The following is an 18,809-nucleotide window of genomic DNA, read 5'->3' as shown; positions in this document are numbered from 1 at the left end:
GGGCCGCAAAAATATTCATTGTGGGCTGCATGTGGCCCACAGGCTGAGAGTTAGGGGAACTCACTTTAGATGTAATATGGCTCCAGCAGCAAAGATGTCTGGGAAACATTGGATTCTCTGTTTAACTCTCCGTAGCCTCAGACTTGACTGACTACCCAGACAACCAGTAACGCTGCCCAAAGATAAAGGTCATGCCCCCAGGAAGGAGGTTAATAAGTGTGGTAGCTCCCTGACATTACCTGTTAATTTAGGAATGCATTGTTTTTTCTGGTGGCCTATGGGACTACCCACTATATGGTTTTATTATGATCCCCTTATAGAAAGGGATCCTGTCTGGGGAGGGGTGTGGATTTTTCCAGGCTGGCCACCACTGGGAGAAGCTGCTTTGCTCTTGTATGTAATTTTCTCCTATTAAAGCTCTGATGAATTTGAATAAAGCTATGTGTCAGTCTTGGGAATGGATCCTGAATTTAGACTTTTGGGGCTTTCCCCCAGCAGAGGGGCTTGGAGCTAACCTCTACAAGGAGTTTCATTTGATCCTAGAAACAGCTGAGATGTAAACATTGTTATTACCAATTCACAGATAAGAAAACTAAAGCTAAAAGAAAGCAACTTGGCCACGGTCACACAAATATGAAAGAAGTTTAAAAATCCAAGCATTGTGTGACTCACCCTTTCTACTATGCTATGATTTCAAGCTTTTGAAATTAACAAAATTTTATATATAAAAGTTGAAAAGCTGTATATAGTTAAGTACTTTTAACCACATAATATAACAAATGCTAATTTATGGAGAGCTTTAATTATAGAATGTATACATGTAGTTTTCTGAATTCTGTAAAATAACTAGAGGCCTGATGCACAAAATTCATGCAAGAGGTTCAGCCCTCCCAGCCCTGGCTTTGTCCAGAAGGATGTCCGGAAAGTCGTTTGGCTGTCTGGTCTAATTCTTATGCTTTTATTATTATAAATAGCACTAATTAAGCACTCAATGTATAGGCAATGATCCATGTTCAGGAGGAATTTGAAATATCACTAATATTAAAACAACTATATTATAGGTAAAAAGTTGGTTGATAAATTGAGATGAGAATTAGAAATACAAATTATCTCCCTCCTTTATATGTTTTACCATAGCCAGAGTATATGGTATAACAGAGGTATTATATTTTGTGCCTAAGGGAAATTGAAATTAGGAATATGCACTGCCATGGAGTGCAAATGAAACCTGGACTCAGAAATAATAGTCTCATAAAACATAAAAGTAAGTATGTGTGCCAAGCACCACCTGGGAGTGGGCCTTTCTGCCTCAGTGGATTAAGGCCCTGCAGCCACACACAGGAGCTTTCTCCTGTCTTCACCAGGAAAGTGCATCTTCCTGCCTGCTTTTCTCTTCCTCTGGATCACTGCTCCCCTGACTTGGCTGTCAGATGGCCCTGTGTCTGTGATAGACAGGCGAATAGAAACAAGACACCTCACTCAGTTCCGTGCCCCTGTAGAAAAATCTGTGGGAGGCATATGAATACCTGGTAATTGAGATGGTTCCGGGCACATTCAGATGGTTCTGTGGCAGCGTGGCGCAATCTGTGAACACTTTGATAAACATTTCACTCTTGGAGAGTGTGTAGGCAGTCGGATGAAAATTTTCTTGCTATGAAAAACTGTGTGAATGTTGTGGCCTCCGCCTCTACCCCATTCAACTGCCTCTCCATCATGCTATGAGAAATGATGGGGAAATTTGTATATATATACTAGTTTATGTATGTATATGTGTATGCATATATGTATAAATACATGTCTCTCTCTATATATAAAATATATAGTTACACTTAAAAAAATAAAGGAAAAAGAAAAAGACTTTTATATTCTAAAATAGACAGAGGCTTTAAAATAAATTTTTCAAATGATGAGTTCTGGACTTGACCTGCAAGCAGAGCAGGCTAACCCACTGGACATGTCTGTAGATTGAAATACTCTGCTTTTTCTGATAAATGTCGGAGGGCAAGTAATTCATTTCAAAAAATTAGGTTGAAACTTTAGTCATCCCATAAAACACCTGTCACCAGCACCATCCCCTCAAATGCTAGACATTGAATCATATTGACCCTAAACCTCAGGAAGGATGACATCTAGGTATATAGCAGGCAGTTTATGCAATAAGACTGTAGCTCAGGAGAGATTGCTAACCTCAAGATACATTTTTTGAACTCATTGGCACACAGGAAGTAGGTGAAGCAAGAGGAGGAGATTGCCTAGGGAGGATGTGCAGGCTGGGAAGAGATGAGAATTGAGGACAAAATCTAGAAACATTAGCATTAAGGAACAGATGAAGGAAAAGAAGCCTTGAAGAAGACTGAAAATGATCTTTTCAGAGATGGAAATCAGGAGAAGCCAAGAAGAGAGGGTGTTTTAAGAGAGTGTACTGGGTAGAGATCAAGGATTTTTTTTTATTCTTCTGAATAATTAATAGAGAAAGCATCTTAGTGAAAATTCCAAGGAAGGTATTAATATTTTTTGAATACCCACTGTGTACCAGGCACTGAGCTAACCATTTTGCATGTGTTGGAACATGAAAATGTTCCTTGCACTTGGGTTTTTATGAATAAATATTCAAGATTTAATACATTTTTAGCCTTTCGGTCAGAACCACCATCTTCCAGTAATTCGCCAAAATGACTAACACAAAGGGAAAGAGGAGAGGCACCCGCTATATGTTCTCTGGGCCTTTTAGAAAACATGGAGTTGTTCCTTTGGCCACATACATGCGAATCTACAAGAAAGGTGATATTGTGGACATCAAGGGAATGGGTACTGTTCAAAAAGGAATGCCCCACAAATGTTACCATGGCAAAACTGGAAGAGTCTACAATGTCACCCAGCATGCAGTGGGCATTATTGTGAACAAGCAAGTTAAGAGCAAGATTCTTGCCAAGAGAATTAATGTGCGCATTGAGCATATTAAGCACTCTAAGAGCCGAGATAGCTTCCTGAAACGTGTGAAGGAAAATGATCAGAAAAAGAAGGAAGCCAAAGAGAAAGGTACCTGGGTTCAACTGAAGCGTCAGCCTGCTCCACCCAGAGAAGCACACTTTGTGAGAACCAATGGAAAGGAGCCTGAGCTGCTGGAACCCATTCCCTATGAATTCATGGCATGATAAGTGGGGAAAAATAAAAAAGACTTCTGTGCTGATAAAAATGTTTCTCTTAATTGAGTAGAAGTGTAGCATCCCTTCTAAAATAAAAAAAAAAGATTTAATACATTTTTAAATATGTGAAGCTTTAAGTACATTTTCTGAGGAATAATAAATTCTAATTTTGTCACTGCCAGAAGCTTGCACAATGACTTGGAACAAATCACTATCTGTCTGGCATTTTGTTTTCTTATCCATAAAATAAAATAGAGGATTTGGAAATATCTCTAAGTTTCTACATTTACTGATTTCTGGTAAATGTCATTACATTGCTACATACAGCAATATGGTCTAGTGGTTAATGAGTCCATCAGCCAAAGATCCAATCCTGACTTCACTGCATTTATTTGCTTATTTGTTGAGGACCATATGGAGATATTTGACTTTTTGTGCTTTAGTTTCTTCATGAATAAACTATAGTTAATAATAATAGCTCTTATCATCCAAAGCCATTATAAGAATTAAATAAGCTAATGTTTACAAAGACCTTGGCATAGGCCTAGGGCACAGTACGTACTCAGCAATTTTGTATTTGTTGGTTATTATATTATCATAATGATCTCAGATAAGATAATTATGAGCATTGACATCTTTAAATTCCTATTACACAACCAGGACTCAGCAGAAGAGCTGTTTCAGACTGTGCTTGGTTGAGTAATTAAAATCATAGTTTTAAAAGCATAAGTAACAGCTAATGAATTGGCAAAAGTTTTAACCATCAACTTTTGTGTCATGTTCTTTCTCCTCTTATCCTTGTTTATGTTGAGAAATTAATCTCAAGTAATAAGGAGAGGGATGGAGTGCATCACACCAACACACTGCATTAGTGATAGTGCTGACAATTTAATCGAGCTATCTATTCATGGTGATGTTTGTAAAGTTGGACCATTGTCAACCTAGATTAAGATCACTCAAGGCCACGGCAGGATCACTCTTTGTTTAATCAAACTAAGATTTGTCATCCAATGTATGCTCCAGTCACAGATATTGACAGTAAGTTTCATATTAAGCACCTGTACTTTGAAAAAAAATTCCCCTAAATAAGTACTTATTTTTAATATTCATTATTTATATTTATATATATTCAGTGCCAAATCATCCAAACTTGTGGATGAATTTGATGCTAGCAATTTAAGAAGGGTAGGGCCAGATTTCGGTCCCATGATTCCTTCCATTCTAAATCAATCCTATATAATAAAAGGATAATATGCAAATTGTCCCCTCGGGAGTTGGACCAGGAGACCGGGAGTTTGATCACTCACTATGATGTGTGCTGACCACCAGGGGGAAGCATGGAACATGGTGGGCAACCAGGGGTGGCAGAGGAGTGCTGCAGGAGCAAGGGAAGGGGGAGGCTGGGAGATGGGAAGGTGGGGATTCTGATCGGCCCTGATCACTGGCCAGGCCTAGGGACCCTACCCTTGCACAGATTTCGTGCACTGGGCCTCTAGTATTAGTATATAGACAGGCTGCTGATAAATTATGTCAACTGAGCCACAAGGCTTCCTGAGGAGTAGGTAATTTGGACCATCACAGGGAATGTCAATGACCATACCACAGACACCTGTTGTTTGATTAATTTTTATTTTTCCTTTCATTTTACTGGAAATGGTGCTGCACAGCAAATTTAGAGCTGTGGTTCTCAAACTTGACTGCACATTAGAACCAGCTAGGGGTGTTTTAAAAATCCCAATGTCAAAGCCATACCATATATCAATTAAACTAGATTTCCTGGGGATTGGACTCAAGTTCAATAGTTCCTAAAGCTCCCCAGTTGATTCCAATTTGCAGTCAAGCTTTAGATTTAGAACCAGGGCCTTGGAACCTTGCCATCCAACCTTGCCAAAATCCGATTCATAAATTTTTATGTTAAAGGTATGTGTTTGTCAAATATTGCAGTTTCATCTGCAAAGTTTTTCCTTCCTAATTTAATGAAAAGATACAGTATTTTTTTCATTTGAAGGTCTATGTTCTATGACCCTAGCTAGCTAGAGATGAGTTTATGCAGTGTGGTGTGTGCTTTGGCTTAGATCATTGGCTCTTATCGATAATTAAGAACTGCCTCAGGAGCTTGTGAAACATGCAAATTCCAGGTCCCTTTACCCATAATTTTTGATTTAAGCCTGAAAAAAGTCCCAGATATGTGCATTTTATAATGTCCCAGCCCAGTTGTGGGGTTGGGACATTATAAAGTTATGGAAATTAGGGCTCCACCCCTGGGTCCTCTGGTCCAGAGAATAGAGGTAAAGTTTAATATATCAGTAAGCTCTCGCTTCATAACAAATCCTCCCAAAACTTAATGACTTGTAACACTTTATTGTTGCTCAGAAGTCTTTGGGTGCTTCTGGTCTCAATTGGCTTTAATCAGTCATCTAGTGTCCTCTAGGTATTGGCTTTGCTGAAGTTGGCTGGGTGCCCTCACATGCTGGGGGCTGGCTGGCTGTTGGCAGTCTGTTGCTTGGTTTAGGACAGCCTTGGTTCTTCCCATGTTTCTCTTACATCCCTCTAGCAGGCTAGTTCAGGCTTATTCATGGCAAAGGAAGTAGAGCAATAGAGAAAGCAAAAGCCCACGAAACACACCATCTCCTCTGCCACACTCTATTGGCCAAAGCAAGTAAAAGTTCAGTCCAGATTGGGAAATAGATTCCACCTCTTAAGGGGAGGAGCTCCAAAGTCATATTACAAAGGACATGGACACAAGAAGAGGTCAAAAACTGCAGCCATTTTTGCAATAGACTGACCACACCCATGCATCTATTTCTTTAACATTTTAGCATGTTTTATTCCCTGTACTTGTCAGGGTAATTGATGCAGTATGTATTGTTAGCCACATTTTAATACTGCAGATATCCCAGAGGATGATAAAACAGTTGCAAATGATGAGTAGGGACACACTTCAGGTATAATTTTCAGATATGTATTTTAACTTACATGAGCAACAGAAGATGAATTCATTATCAGTTTGGCAGTGAGAGTGTATTAAAGTGTAAATGTGCTGATTTTGTGAGATGGAGGTATTTTATGAAAGAAGCTGGCACCCCAATTCTGATTTATTTTATCAGATTCTGACGCAGTGGGGCATATGCCGCTGATGCCTAATGCTTCTGTTCAGCTCCATCTCAGGCCTTCGAGATGGGAAACTGAAGGATTATATTCATTTGACCTTTGGGGAGAAATTGCTTGGTGATCTAGTAATGGAGGTCGCAAGGATGACTATCATACGTTTATCCCTGGTGGAATGATTGTGTAATATCATTTTGTGATTTAAGGCCTCTGTAAGAAAAGTTAACTTTTGTAAAGGGGAAAAAAAATACATAGCCATGAGAAACAGGAACACTGCTTTGGGCCCTGCACCAGCCCCATTTAACCTGCTGTGTCATTTCTCATCTTGCTTTTCTTATCTGTAGGTAAAGCTGGAGTCCTTCCCCTCCTTACAGAACCAAGGGTGAAAGCTCTATTTTCATATGGCCAGGCAGATGTGCCTAGTCAGCATATCAAGGCAAGTGAGCCAAATAGTTTCTCAGATAAAATAAGAGCTCATTTTAGACCTAATGCCAGGTTTTGCTTTTCTACCTGAGGAGGTGTGTTATAGGAGAACGGTGTAAAATACTTTAATGCTCTTTTATACTTATTTGACATCTCTTACACAATTAATTCTGTAGCGATTCAACTTTGGTTTCTTATTGGGGAGTGAATTTACTTTATTTCTGACTTCACTGAGATATCAACAGGGCACTGTATATTTAGGGGGCTTGGGTCAGAGGTCATAGGTGGTAGGCCTGATCCCAGGCTTTATTTCCTACCAGACTGAGAGATCCTTAGGAGAGTACAGCATAAACCTTCATCTTGTAGCTTAGTCAGGTGCCTGAGAGTGAGAAGTATCATAGGATCGTGGATCAAAGATTAGGATCTGAAAACAGATTTCTACACAAGATACATCTGAGTATATGGGGAAAATGTTAGGGGATGTGTCTTTTGTAGTATGGAAATGGACTTTCTGAGTTTCATTTCTGTTTGTGCCATGTGCTGAGTGACCTTGAGCAAGTTACTTAACTGCTCTGTGCCTTTGTGTGCTCACCTATAAATGGGAATAAAAATAATGTCTACTTCTTAATATTGTGAAGATTAAGTGTGGCAAATATATAAAATACTTAGATCAGGGCCTAGAACATAATTAATACTTACTAAATTAGTTATCATTGCTTAATATAAATATATGTTCAGTGAATAGAAAGAGATGTTATATTTATATCATATAATCTGACTATAGATTATGTTAAGTGGAAGAATTTCTAAGGGAAAGGAGGACAATTTTTAGAAATTAAAGAAACAGAATTAATAAATAATCTATTTATTACTAATCTATTTTCTAGACCAGTGATGGTGAACCTTTTGAGCTTGGCGTGTCAGCATTTTGAAAAACTCTAACTTAACTCTGGTGCCATGTCACATATAAAACAAAGATTTATATTTTTGATATTTATTTTACATATTTAAATGCCATTTAACAAAGAAAAATCAATCAAAAAAATGAAAGAGTTCGCATGTCACCTCTGACACGCTTGTCATAGGTTCGCCATCACTGTCCTAGACACTGTTTTCCTATCTTGCCTGTTTATTGTATCTCTTTTATCTAGCTTTTCCTTTGCACACATAAATGCAGTTCCATAGTTCCTTCCCATAGGCATTTCTCCATTTAACATGATTTATAGTCTGATTACATAATATTTATAAAAGCTTACAATGAGCAATTATTATGGTTTTTATTTAATTTATGCTCAATTTATTTTGACCTATTCATTTAATTGGGATTATGCATAGATCCCCCAAGCTTAAAATGAGAGTATTTATATTTTGCCTGAAAAACATTTTTGTTGTTTATTTTTTAAAATTATATTAAGTGTCTGAAGTCTCAAACTGCCATTAGCAAGAGAGGCAGAAAAAGGAAGAAGGCTTGGACTTTGGAATTAGAGAGGGGTTCAAATCTCAGCTCTTCTAAGAGAGGCTTGAAGTTATCTAATTTCCCTGAGCCTCAATCTCCTCGTTAAAAGAGGAGTGTAATTACTGGACAAGATTGTTATGGTGCCTGGCACACAATAGGTACTCTGTGAAGAATAGCTGTTAAAAGAGCTAAACTTGGCTCTGGAAAGGGTTTCATAGTGGGTAGATAGACAGTAGTTGTTAAATGAAGGCACACAATACACACACAATATGTATATGTATATACAGGTGCTCACTCCCAGCTCCAGGAGGGGAAAGAAAGTGCTCATTCCCCCAGGGAGCCAGCCAGCCTTCCCCAGATGTGTGTGTGTGTGTGTGTGTGTGTGTGTGTGTGTGTTTTCCTAGTTTACTCTAGTAAACCAGGATGAAAATCAAGGAGGGCCCCTGCTATACTACTATGTGATTGCATGTTACTCTTTTGATTGAGAAGGGCCAATGGATAACAGTAGAGAAAGAAGCTGGGTGAGTGGGTCTGAAGTGGAGAAGGGGCCCAATGGCAGCAGAAGATGCTCTTTGATAAGAGAGGTCATGTCATGCTTTATTTTATTTGCTGATCCTCCACCAAGCCTTCCACGGAGGGCAATGTCTCATTATTCTTTTGAGCCTTGGTAGACTCTTATCTAGGGGAGAGGGCAGACACAGGGAGAGAAGGGGCATGGCCAAACCCCTTACCCCAGAATGTGACATTTCTACTCTCCCTCCCTTTTAGATCTGGGGAAGACTGCCTGGCTCCCTGGGGGAATGAGCACTTTCTTTCCCCTCCTGGAGCTGGGAGTGAGCACCTGTCACACACCAACACATCTCTTCCTGCACAGCTTCCTCTCCTTCAGCTCCTTCAGGTCTCTCCCCTAATGGAGGAGAAGGTGAGCATAAAAGGAACTGCTAAAGGCCCATGAATATTTCAAATGGAAAAGCCAAGGGACTCCATTAAACCCTGTATAGTCTGCTGTAAATGGAGAAAGAGGCTGAATAATGAAATGCTCAGAGAGACTAAAGTGATATCAGAGCAAACCAAGCAGATTTATTTATTTTTTTTTTTTATTTTTTTTTTTTTCCTCTTAAAGTATTACAAAGGGTATTACATAAGTATCCTTCCCCCCCCCCCCCCGCCCTTGACAAACCACTACCCTCCCTTACCCCCCAGTGTCTTATGTCCATTAGTTATGCTTATATGCATGCATACAAGTCCTTCGGTTGATCTCTTACTCCCCTCCCTCCTGCCCCCCAACTCTCTCTGGCCTTCCCACTGCAGTTTGACAATCAGTTTGAGGCAGCTCTGCCTCTGTATCTATTATTGTTCAAAAGTTTGTAATGGTCTTTATTATCCATGAATGAGTGAGATCATGTGGTATTTTTCCTTCATTGACTGGCTTGTTTCACTTAGCATAATGCTCTCCAGTTCCATCCATGATGTTGCAAATGGTAGGAGTTCCTTCTTTTTAACAGCAGCATAGTATTCCATCGTGTAGATGTACCACAGTTTTCTAATCCATTCATCTACTGATGGGCACTTAGGCTGTTTCCAGATCTTAGCTATGGTGAATTGTGCTGCTATGAACATCTGGGTGCATATATCCTTTCTGATAGGTGTTTCTGGTTTCTTGGGATATATTCCTAGTAGTGGGATCACAGGGTCAAATGGGAGTTCCATTTCCAATTTTTTGAGGAACCTCCATACTGCCTTCCATAGTGGCTGCACCAGTCTGCATTCCCACCAGCAGTGCACAAGTGTTCCTTTTTCTCCACATCCTCTCCAGCACTTGTCGTTTGTTGATTTGTTGATGATGGCCATTCTGACAGGTGTGAGATGGTACCTCATTGTTGTTTTGATTTGCATCTCTCGGATGATTAGTGACTTTGAGCATGTTTTCATATGTCTCTTGGCTTTCTGAATGTCCTCTTTTGAAAGGTGTCTATTTAGATCCTTTGCCCATTTTTTGATTGGATTGTTTATCTTCTTTTTGTTAAGTTGTATGAGTTCCCTATAAATTTTGGAGATTAAGCCCTTATCAGATATGACGTTGGCAAATATGTTTTCCCACGAGGTGGGTTTTCTTGTTGTTTTGTTGATGGTTTCTTTTGCTGTGCAGAAGCTTTTTATTTTGATGTAGTCCCATTTGTTCAGTTTCTCTTTAGTTTCAACTGCCCTAGGAGCTGTATCAGTGAAGAAATTGTTTTGGCATATGTCTGAGATTTTGTTGCCTTTGTATTCTTCTAGAATTTTTATGGTTTCCTGTCGTACATTTAAGTCCTTTATCCATTTTGAGTTTATTCTTGTGTATGGTGTAAGTTGGTGGTCTAGTTTCATTTTCTTGCATATGTCTGTCCAATTTTCCCAACACCATTTATTGAAGAGACTATCTTGGCTCCATTGTATGTTCATGCCTCCTTTGTCAAAAATTAATTGAGCATATTGGTTCGGGCTAATTTCTGGACTCTCTATTCTATTCCACTGATCTATATGTCTGTTCTTGTGCCAGTACCAGGCAGTTTTGAGAACAGTGGCTTTGTAATACAGCTTGATATCTGGCATTGAGATCCCACCTACTTTGTTCTTTCTCAGGATCGCTGCAGCTATTCGGGGTCTTTTTTTATTCCAGATGAATTTTTGGAGAGTTCGTTCTAGATCTTTGAAGAAGGCCATTGGTATTTTAATGGGAAGTGCGTTGAATGCATAGATTGCTTTGGGTAGTATGGACATTTTAATGATGTTGATTCTACCAATCCAAGAACATGGTATGTTCTTCCATCTGTTTATGTCTTCCTCTATCTCTTTTTTCAACGTCCTGTAGTTTTCTGAGTAGAGGTCTTTAACCTCTTTAGTTAAGTTTATTCCTAGGTATCTTAATTTTTTTGGTGCGATGGTAAATGGGATTGTTTTTCTGATCTCCCTTTCTGAAAGTTCACTGTTGGTGTACAGAAATGCCTCAGATTTCTTGGGGTTAATTTTGTATCCTGCTACATTGCCAAATTCATGTATTAAGTCTAGTAGCTTTTTGATGGAGTCTCTAGGGTTTTGTATGTATAATATCATGTCATCTGCAAATAAGGACAGTTTGACTTCCTCTTTTCCAATTTGGATGCCTTTTATTCCTTCTTCTTGCCTAATTGCAATGGCTAATACTTCCAGTACTATGTTGAACAGGAGTGGTGAGAGTGGGCATCCCTGTCTTGTTCCTGTTCTTAGGGGAAATGGTGTTAGTTTTTGTCCATTGAGTATGATGTTGGCTGTGGGCCTGTCATATATGGCTTTTATTATGTTGAGGTATGATCCTTCTATTCCCACCTTTCTGAGAGTTTTTATCAAAAATGGGTGTTGGATTTTGTCGAATGCTTTTTCTGCATCAATTGATATGACCATGTGGTTTTTTTCTTTCAATTTGTTTATGTGATGTATCACATTTATTGATTTACGGATGTTGTACCATCCTTGCATCTCTGGGATGAATCCTACTTGGTCATGATGTATGATCCTTCTGATGTACTGCTGGATCCGATTTGCTAAGATTTTGTTGAGGATTTTGGCATCTATGTTCATGAGGGATATTGGCCTGTAATTCTCTTTCATTGTGATGTCTTTACCTGGTTTTGGTATTAGGGTGATGCTGGCTTCATAGAATGAGCTTGGAAGCGTTCCTTCCTCTTGAATTTTTTGTAGTAGTCTGAGGAGGGTAGGTTTTAGTTCTTCCTTGAATGTTTGGTAGAACTCCCCTGTGAAGCCGTCTGGCCCTGGGCTTTTGTTTGCTGGAAGCTTTCTGATGACTGCTTCAATTTCTTCCATAGTTATTGGCCTATTGAGGTTTTTAGATTCTTCCTGATTGAGTTTTGGAATGTTGTATTTTTCTAGGAATTTGTCCATTTCCTCCAGGTTGTCCAGTTTGTTGGAGTAGAGTTGCTCGTAGTATTGTTTAACAATCATTTGTATTTCTGTGGGGTCTGTTGTTATTTCGCCTCTATCATTTCTGATTTGGTTTATTTGGGACCTCTCTCTTTGCTTCTTGGTGAGCCTGGCTAGGGGTTTGTCAATCTTGTTTATCCTTTCAAAGAACCAGCTCTTGGTTTCATTGATTTTCTGTATTGTTTTTTTGGTCTCTATTTCATTGATTTCTGCTCTAATCTTTATTATCTCCTTCCTTCTGCTCACTCTGGGGTTTTCTTGTTGCTCTCTTTCTAATTCTTTGAGTTGTAGAGTTAGATGATTGACTACCATTTTTTCTTGTTTTTTGAGATAGGCCTGTAGAGCTATAAACTTCCCTCTCAGGACTGCTTTCATTGTGTCCCAGAGGTTTTGGATTGTTGTGTTTTCATTGTCATTAGTGTCCAGGATGTTTTTAATTTCTTCTTTGATGTCATCGGTAACCCAATCAATATTTAATAACATGCTATTCAGCTTCCAAGTGTTTGAGTATTTTGGGTTGTTTTTATTGTAGTTTATTTCTAACATTATGCCATCGTGGTCTGTGAAGAAGCTTTTTATGATTTCAATCTTCTTGAATTTGTGGAGACTTTGCTTGTGACCCAATATGTGGTCTATTTTTGAATATGTCCCATGAGCACCTGAGAGGAATGTATATTCCGCAGCTGTGGGGTGAAGTGTTCTGAAGATGTCAATTAAGTCCATCTGATCTAGTGAGTCATTTAGGATTGCTGTTTCTTTGCTGAGTTTTTGTCTAGCGGATTTATCCAGTGATGTCAGTGGTGTATTAAAGTCCCCTACTATGATTGTATTGTTGTCGATCTCTCCCCTGATTTCTTCCAGAAGTTTTCTTATGTATGTGGGTGCTCCTGCATTGGGTGCATATATGTTTACCAGGGTTATATCTTCTTGTTGTATTGATCCCTTTAGTATTATGAAGTGGCCTTCCTTATCTCTGGTTATGGCCTTCACTTTGAGATGTACTTTGTCAGATATAAGTATTGCTACCCCAGCTTTCTTTTCCTTTCCATTTGCGTGAAAGATATTTTTCCATCCCTTCACTTTCAGTCTGTGTGAGTCCCTTCTAATGAGGTGGGTCTCTTGTAGACAGCAGATGTATGGGTCATGTTTTTTTATCCATTCAGCCACTCGATGTCTTTTGGTTGGAGCATTTAGTCCATTTACATTTAAAGTTATTATTGAAAGGTATTTGTTTGTAGCCATTTCTTTTTGTGTGTGTGTGTGTGGCTGTTTTCTTTCTGAGCTTGATATTTCTTCTTTTTACACCAGTCCCTTTAGCATTTCTTGCATGGCTGGCTTGGTGGTGATAAACTCCCTTAGCCCTTTTTTGTCTGTGAAGCTTCTTATTTCCCCTTCAATTTTGAATGATAGCCTTGCTGGATAGAGTATTCTTGGATTCAGTCCTTTGCTTTGCATCACTTTGTAGATTTCCGTCCATTCTTTTCTGGCCTGATGTGTTTCTGTTGAGAAATCATTTGATAATCTAATGGGAGATCCCTTGTATGTTACTTTCCGTCTCTCTCTTGCAGCCTGTAAGATTCTCTCTTTATCCTGAACATTTGCCATGGTAATTATGATGTGTCTTGGTGTGGGTCTTTTCGGGTTCACCTTATTTGGGACTCTCTGGGCTTGTGTGACTTTTTTCTTCCCCACCTCAGGGAAGTTTTCTGATATTATTTCTTCGAATAGGTTTTCTAATCCATGTTCATCTTTCTGTTGTTCTGGCACCCCTATTATTCGTATGTTGTTTCGTTTCATGTTGTCCCAAAGCTCCCTTAGGCTCTCCTCCTGTCTTTTAATTTTTTTCTCCATTTGCCGTACAGTTTGAGTGTGTTTTGCTTCCTTGTCTTCTAATTCACTAATTCGGTCCTCCGCTTCTCCCAGTCTACTGTTGATACTTTCAATGGAGTTTTTTATTGAAGCTATGTCACTCTTCATTTCTTCTTGGGACTTACTTAAGTTGTTGATTTTTTCATCTGTTTCTTCTAGCTTCTTGCATAAGTAGTTGAGTTTTTCATCTGTTTCTTCTTGCTTCTTGAACATGTGGTGCATGTACTCTAGGAACCTTATTCTGAATTCTTTTTCCGTCATGTTGCATATCTCTGTCTCACTTAGCTGCTTTTCTGGCGAGTCCTCCTTTTCTTTCCTTTGGGGGTTTCTTTGCCTACCCATGTTTGATCTCGCTGACATATGTAGATGTTGAGGTGTTCAGTGGCTGCTCCCTGGGTGGCAGGGGCTCCTTGGGTTGTGGTTGCTGCTCAGACGGTTGCGGTAGCAGCTGCTTTCCAGTTGGCAGCAGCTCCTCTGGTGGGTGTTGTTCACAGCTGTGTTGGCTCTTCTGGCTGGTGGGGGGAGGCTTCACGTACAGTTGCTGTTCCACAGACAGAGGGTGTGGTGATCAGGAGGCTGTGGTGATCAGGAGGCTGCGGTGATCAGGGGGCTGCTGTTGCTTGGATCTGCTGCGTTGATTTAAAGGCACAAAATACAACAGAGCAAGGCACAACGTACCAGGCACTGAACACAAGTATATTCACAATATTAATAACTCCAAATAAAGGTGACCACCCGAATTAAGAGAATTAGGGGATAAGGGAGAAAGAAGAGAAGAAGATAAAAGAGAGAACAGAAAAGAAAAATAAGAAAAAAACAAACAAAAAAGGAGTGCAAAAATAGAATTGGGAAAAAAGAGGGGGGAAAAAAAGAGAGCGAAAAAAGAGAATGAAGTAGAAGTGGGGAAGAGACTCCCCGTATGAGGAGCAAACTCCAATAGAACTGCCACTAATCTCAACAAATTCCAGCAACAGATCCCTGGAGATGAATGCAAACTACAAACCACCAATAATATCCAGAGGGGTAAGGGAAAACAGAAGCACAAAAATAACTGGGGTGGGGTGGGGGAGGGAAGGGAAAAACCAGCAGAAAAAAAAAGAAAAAGAAAAAGAAAAAGAAAAACAACCTCACAACCAGTCCTAAAAAAGAAGAAAAAACACAAAACAAAACAAACAAACAAATTAAAAAAAAAAAAAAAGCCCAATATATTCAACAATCAAGAAAACAATAGAAAGATAAGAGAGAAAAAAAATGGTTGGAAAGTGAAGAAGGATAAAGAATAGGTGTATAAGGATTTAGAGCAGTAGATTGGAAATAGGATATATAAGTAGGGTGGAATTAGACAGGGGGTAAAAAGAGGGAATTGGGAAAGTCTGGAGCAGGAATAGGGTAAGAGAAACAGGACACCAAAAGGGGAAAAGTAAGGAAGAGGGTTTTAGCAAAGAGGTGGAATTGAGATAGGGAAAATTAATGCTAAAGGAACGATGAAAATAGAATGGAGAACACTAATCCCAAAAGAAAATAAAGAGAAAATAAAATGGCACTTTAAAAAATGGTAAAATGGTAGGAGTAATAATACTGGTTAAAAATAAAAATGTGGTAATTGAAAGGGTAAAATCAGGTGATGGAAAAAGAAGAAAAAGAGAAAAAAAAATTGGTTTCTTAGTAAAAAGGTGAAAAAATTAAAAAGAAAAAGAAAAAGAAAAAATTTGCAGTAGTGATGGTCTTTCGGTTCTTCTACTCTTCAGCCTGGTTCGCCTTAGTCCTGCCAGGTATTTAGGAGAGTGTTGAATTTGCCTGCATTACACTGTTCCTCCGTGTTGTAAATCACAGTCCTGATTTTAAAGCAGGCCGTATTTGTGATCCAGTCTGCCTTAATTTGTATTCCCCTAAGAGTCAGTTTGTGGCTCAACCTCTGGGTGGCAGTGTTTTTGGGTTGGCCTCTGAGGCTATACAGCTTCTCTATCCTTTTTTAATCCTTACCCTGCTCTGTGTTGTTGGTGGGACTGAAAATCCCTCTATAGGCCAGACCCTGGTAACTCCCAGGGACTAATCAGCTTGTTTTAGTCCTTTATCTCATACAGGGTGGAATCTGGGTGTGGCTGTGCTCCTTGCCTGGGGGGCTGGGGGGAGGAATTCCACCCTCTGGAGGAATGGCTGCCCCAGTCCTGGGCCCAGGGGCGTCTCAGCACTCAATTCGCTGCCACCTCCTCCGGCTCCCCCTCTTTCCTCAGCCTCTCCCCAGATTCCCCTCGTCTGCACCTTCACCCTCTCTTCAGCACAGGTGAGTGTCTGTATCCGAACTGTCCTATGAGCAGGGTTCAGTGAAAACAAAGAAACAGACAAACGCCGGCCGGCCGCGGAAACGCTCCTCTTACCGGTCTGGGAAACGCTCCTCTTACCAGCACTGCATGGTCTGGGAAACGCTCCTCTCTTATGGGCACTGCATGGTCTGATCAGTTCCTCAGGATGCCCCCTTTAGTCTCAGTTCTCCGCAATCACAAAATCCAAATCTCAAATCTCCTGGCGCCAGCAAACCCGCGGAACTCCTTACCCTGGTCAGGGTCTGTGTCTGTCCCAAGAGACGCGGCTGTCTGCCATGCGGTCTCCCTCCGACCCTTTGGGCTCAGGTCTGGCAAACTTTCCAAGGTCAGAAATCCTTTTTCCAAGAGACTTTCATTACAAATCCTTTTCAGGTTTGTGATATCTGTTGGTATGTGTGTGGGGGGAGCATACTCTAGAAGTCAGGCTTTCCTCCGGCTCTGGCCACTCCCTTGTTCTCAGTTCATCTCAAACCAAGCAGATTTAAAATAAAACGCTTCTCACCAAGACAAAATCCCCATTTCCTCTGTAGTCTGCAATCTTGGCCAATTCTTTGTAGATCTCTGACATCCTTGTGCCTGTCACCACAAAAAAGCAGAGAAGACCACATAACCCAATGGTTAAGAACAAGCCTTTCTAGTCCAAGAATCCTGGTTGGACTCTGGTTTCTCAGATTGACCATGGAAGGGAAGATTTTTGTCTTTTTTAAATGTTTCCACTTTAATAAGCTAAATGAGCCAACTTAATGTGGGGAGAAATGAAAAAAGTATAAGTATAGAATAATAATATGTATTTAGAGGATTCTGGATTTATGCTCTGCTGATTCTCTTAACTATTCGACCTGGTCACACCAATCAGAACATGTTCTATTCTTTCCCCAGGGGTCAGCATTGTAAATGTTATCACTAGCAGAATATCTAGCTATCCTTTATTTTACTTATGATAAAGTATGAAATTAGGATGAAGCAATTAGAAATAATCTGGAAATTTTGTCAGGGACACATAATTCAACTTACTATTACTTTGTGTAACTTGAAAATGCTCTCAGGTAAGGTTTTATCCATGTTAAGGAAGATTTAGCTGGCATGATACCAAAGGCATGGAAGGAGGTGCCATTTTGAAGGTGGCATTATATTTACTGAAGTTTTCTAAGCAATTCTATTTTAAGCGAATATAAAGTAGTTATAATAAACCTAAAAGATGGCCTCTAAATTAGATTGGAAGGTTCTCCAGTATGAGACTGGGGCAAGAACAGCATCAATTCTGAATCTACATAGAAAATGAGATTAAAAAAAAAAAAAGGTCCTTTCTAATACATTAAAAGAAGATTTATGGAGTAACTGATGACCAGGGGCTCCCTGATAGGACAGTGACAATCTGGAAAGTGGACAACTTGGAAATTGGCAAGGACATCTATAATAATAAAAGTGTAATATGCTAATTAGACCAGATGTCCTTCCAGATGACCTTCCAGATGAAATCAAGGCTGTGAGGGAAGGCCAAGTCCCAGATGCCAGAGGGAAGCTGGTGCCAGCAGCTGGGGGAAGGAAGGCCTACTCTTGTATGAATTTCATGCGTTAGGCCTCTAGTATTATATATATCCTAAATTCCTAAAATGTGGATTTTTCATATGTTAATGTTCTAAAATGAGATTTATCATCAACAATATATATACCTAATGTGATAATGTTCCCTTATATAAATATTTTTTTTCCTAAAAGAGGCTATTATTTAGAACCATTTTATTTAGAACTATTTTATTGGTTAACATCTTTTGGCCAGTGTTTAATTGGGTCATTTTTTCTTCTTACTATTGAGTTGTAAAAGTTCTTTGATATATTCTGGATATAACTACTTATTAAATTATATATGTGTATTCAAAATATATTAAAGAATTCTTATAACTCAATAGTAAGAGTATATACCTGCATGTAATATATAACATATTTTCTATCAATCTGTAGCTTATCTATTTATACTGTCCTTAAAAGACCAGAAGTTACCCTGGCTGGTTTGGCTCAGTGGATAGAGCGTTGGCCTGAGGACTCAAGGGTCCCAGGTTTGATTCCGGTCAAGGGCATGTATCTTGGTTGCGGGCACATACCCAGTGGGAGGTGTGCAGGAGGCAGCTGATCTATGTTTCTCTCTCATTGATGTTTCTAGCTCTCTATCCCTCTCCCTTCCTCTCTGTAGAAAATCAATAAAATATATTTTTTTTAAAAAAAGACCAGAAGTTGATGAACCAGGAGGTCACAATTCGATTTCCAGTCAGGGCATATGCCTGGTTGCGGCTCGATCCCCAGTGTGGGGCATGCAGGAGGCAGCTGATCAATGATTCTCTCTCATCATTGATGTTTCTATCTCTCTCTTCCTCTCCCTTCCTCTCAGAAGTAAATAAAAATATATTTTAAAAAACTTACACCCTCTACAAAAAAGATCAGAAATTTTAATGACATCCATTTTATCAATTTTTTATAAAGTATGTTTTTGTGTTCTATATAAGAAATTTTTGCCTATAGCAAGATTAT

General features: G+C 39.4%; 1 protein-coding gene across 1 annotated transcript; it reads left to right on the top strand.

Annotated features, from left to right (window-relative positions):
* Positions 1-2,649: 2,649 nt before the first annotated feature.
* On the top strand, positions 2,650-3,227 carry LOC139002163 (large ribosomal subunit protein eL21-like). The gene has a single exon (XM_070403560.1). It carries the CDS (start codon positions 2,673-2,675, stop codon positions 3,153-3,155), a length of 483 nt encoding a protein of 160 aa, XP_070259661.1. The 5' UTR covers positions 2,650-2,672; the 3' UTR covers positions 3,156-3,227.
* Positions 3,228-18,809: the final 15,582 nt, after the last annotated feature.

The sequence above is a fragment of the Myotis yumanensis genome, unplaced genomic scaffold (genome assembly GCF_028538775.1).
Source record: "Myotis yumanensis isolate MYYU_CA2020_CCGP unplaced genomic scaffold, mMyoYum1.0.hap1 SCAF_2, whole genome shotgun sequence".
Classification (NCBI taxonomy): Eukaryota; Metazoa; Chordata; class Mammalia; order Chiroptera; family Vespertilionidae; genus Myotis; species Myotis yumanensis.
This window is presented reverse-complemented; position numbering and strand designations above follow the sequence as displayed.

Bases quoted from the DNA above. Each gene is read 5' to 3' on its own strand.
- LOC139002163 (XM_070403560.1), top strand. From the start codon at position 2,673: ATGACTAACACAAAGGGAAAGAGGAGAGGCACCCGCTATATGTTCTCT.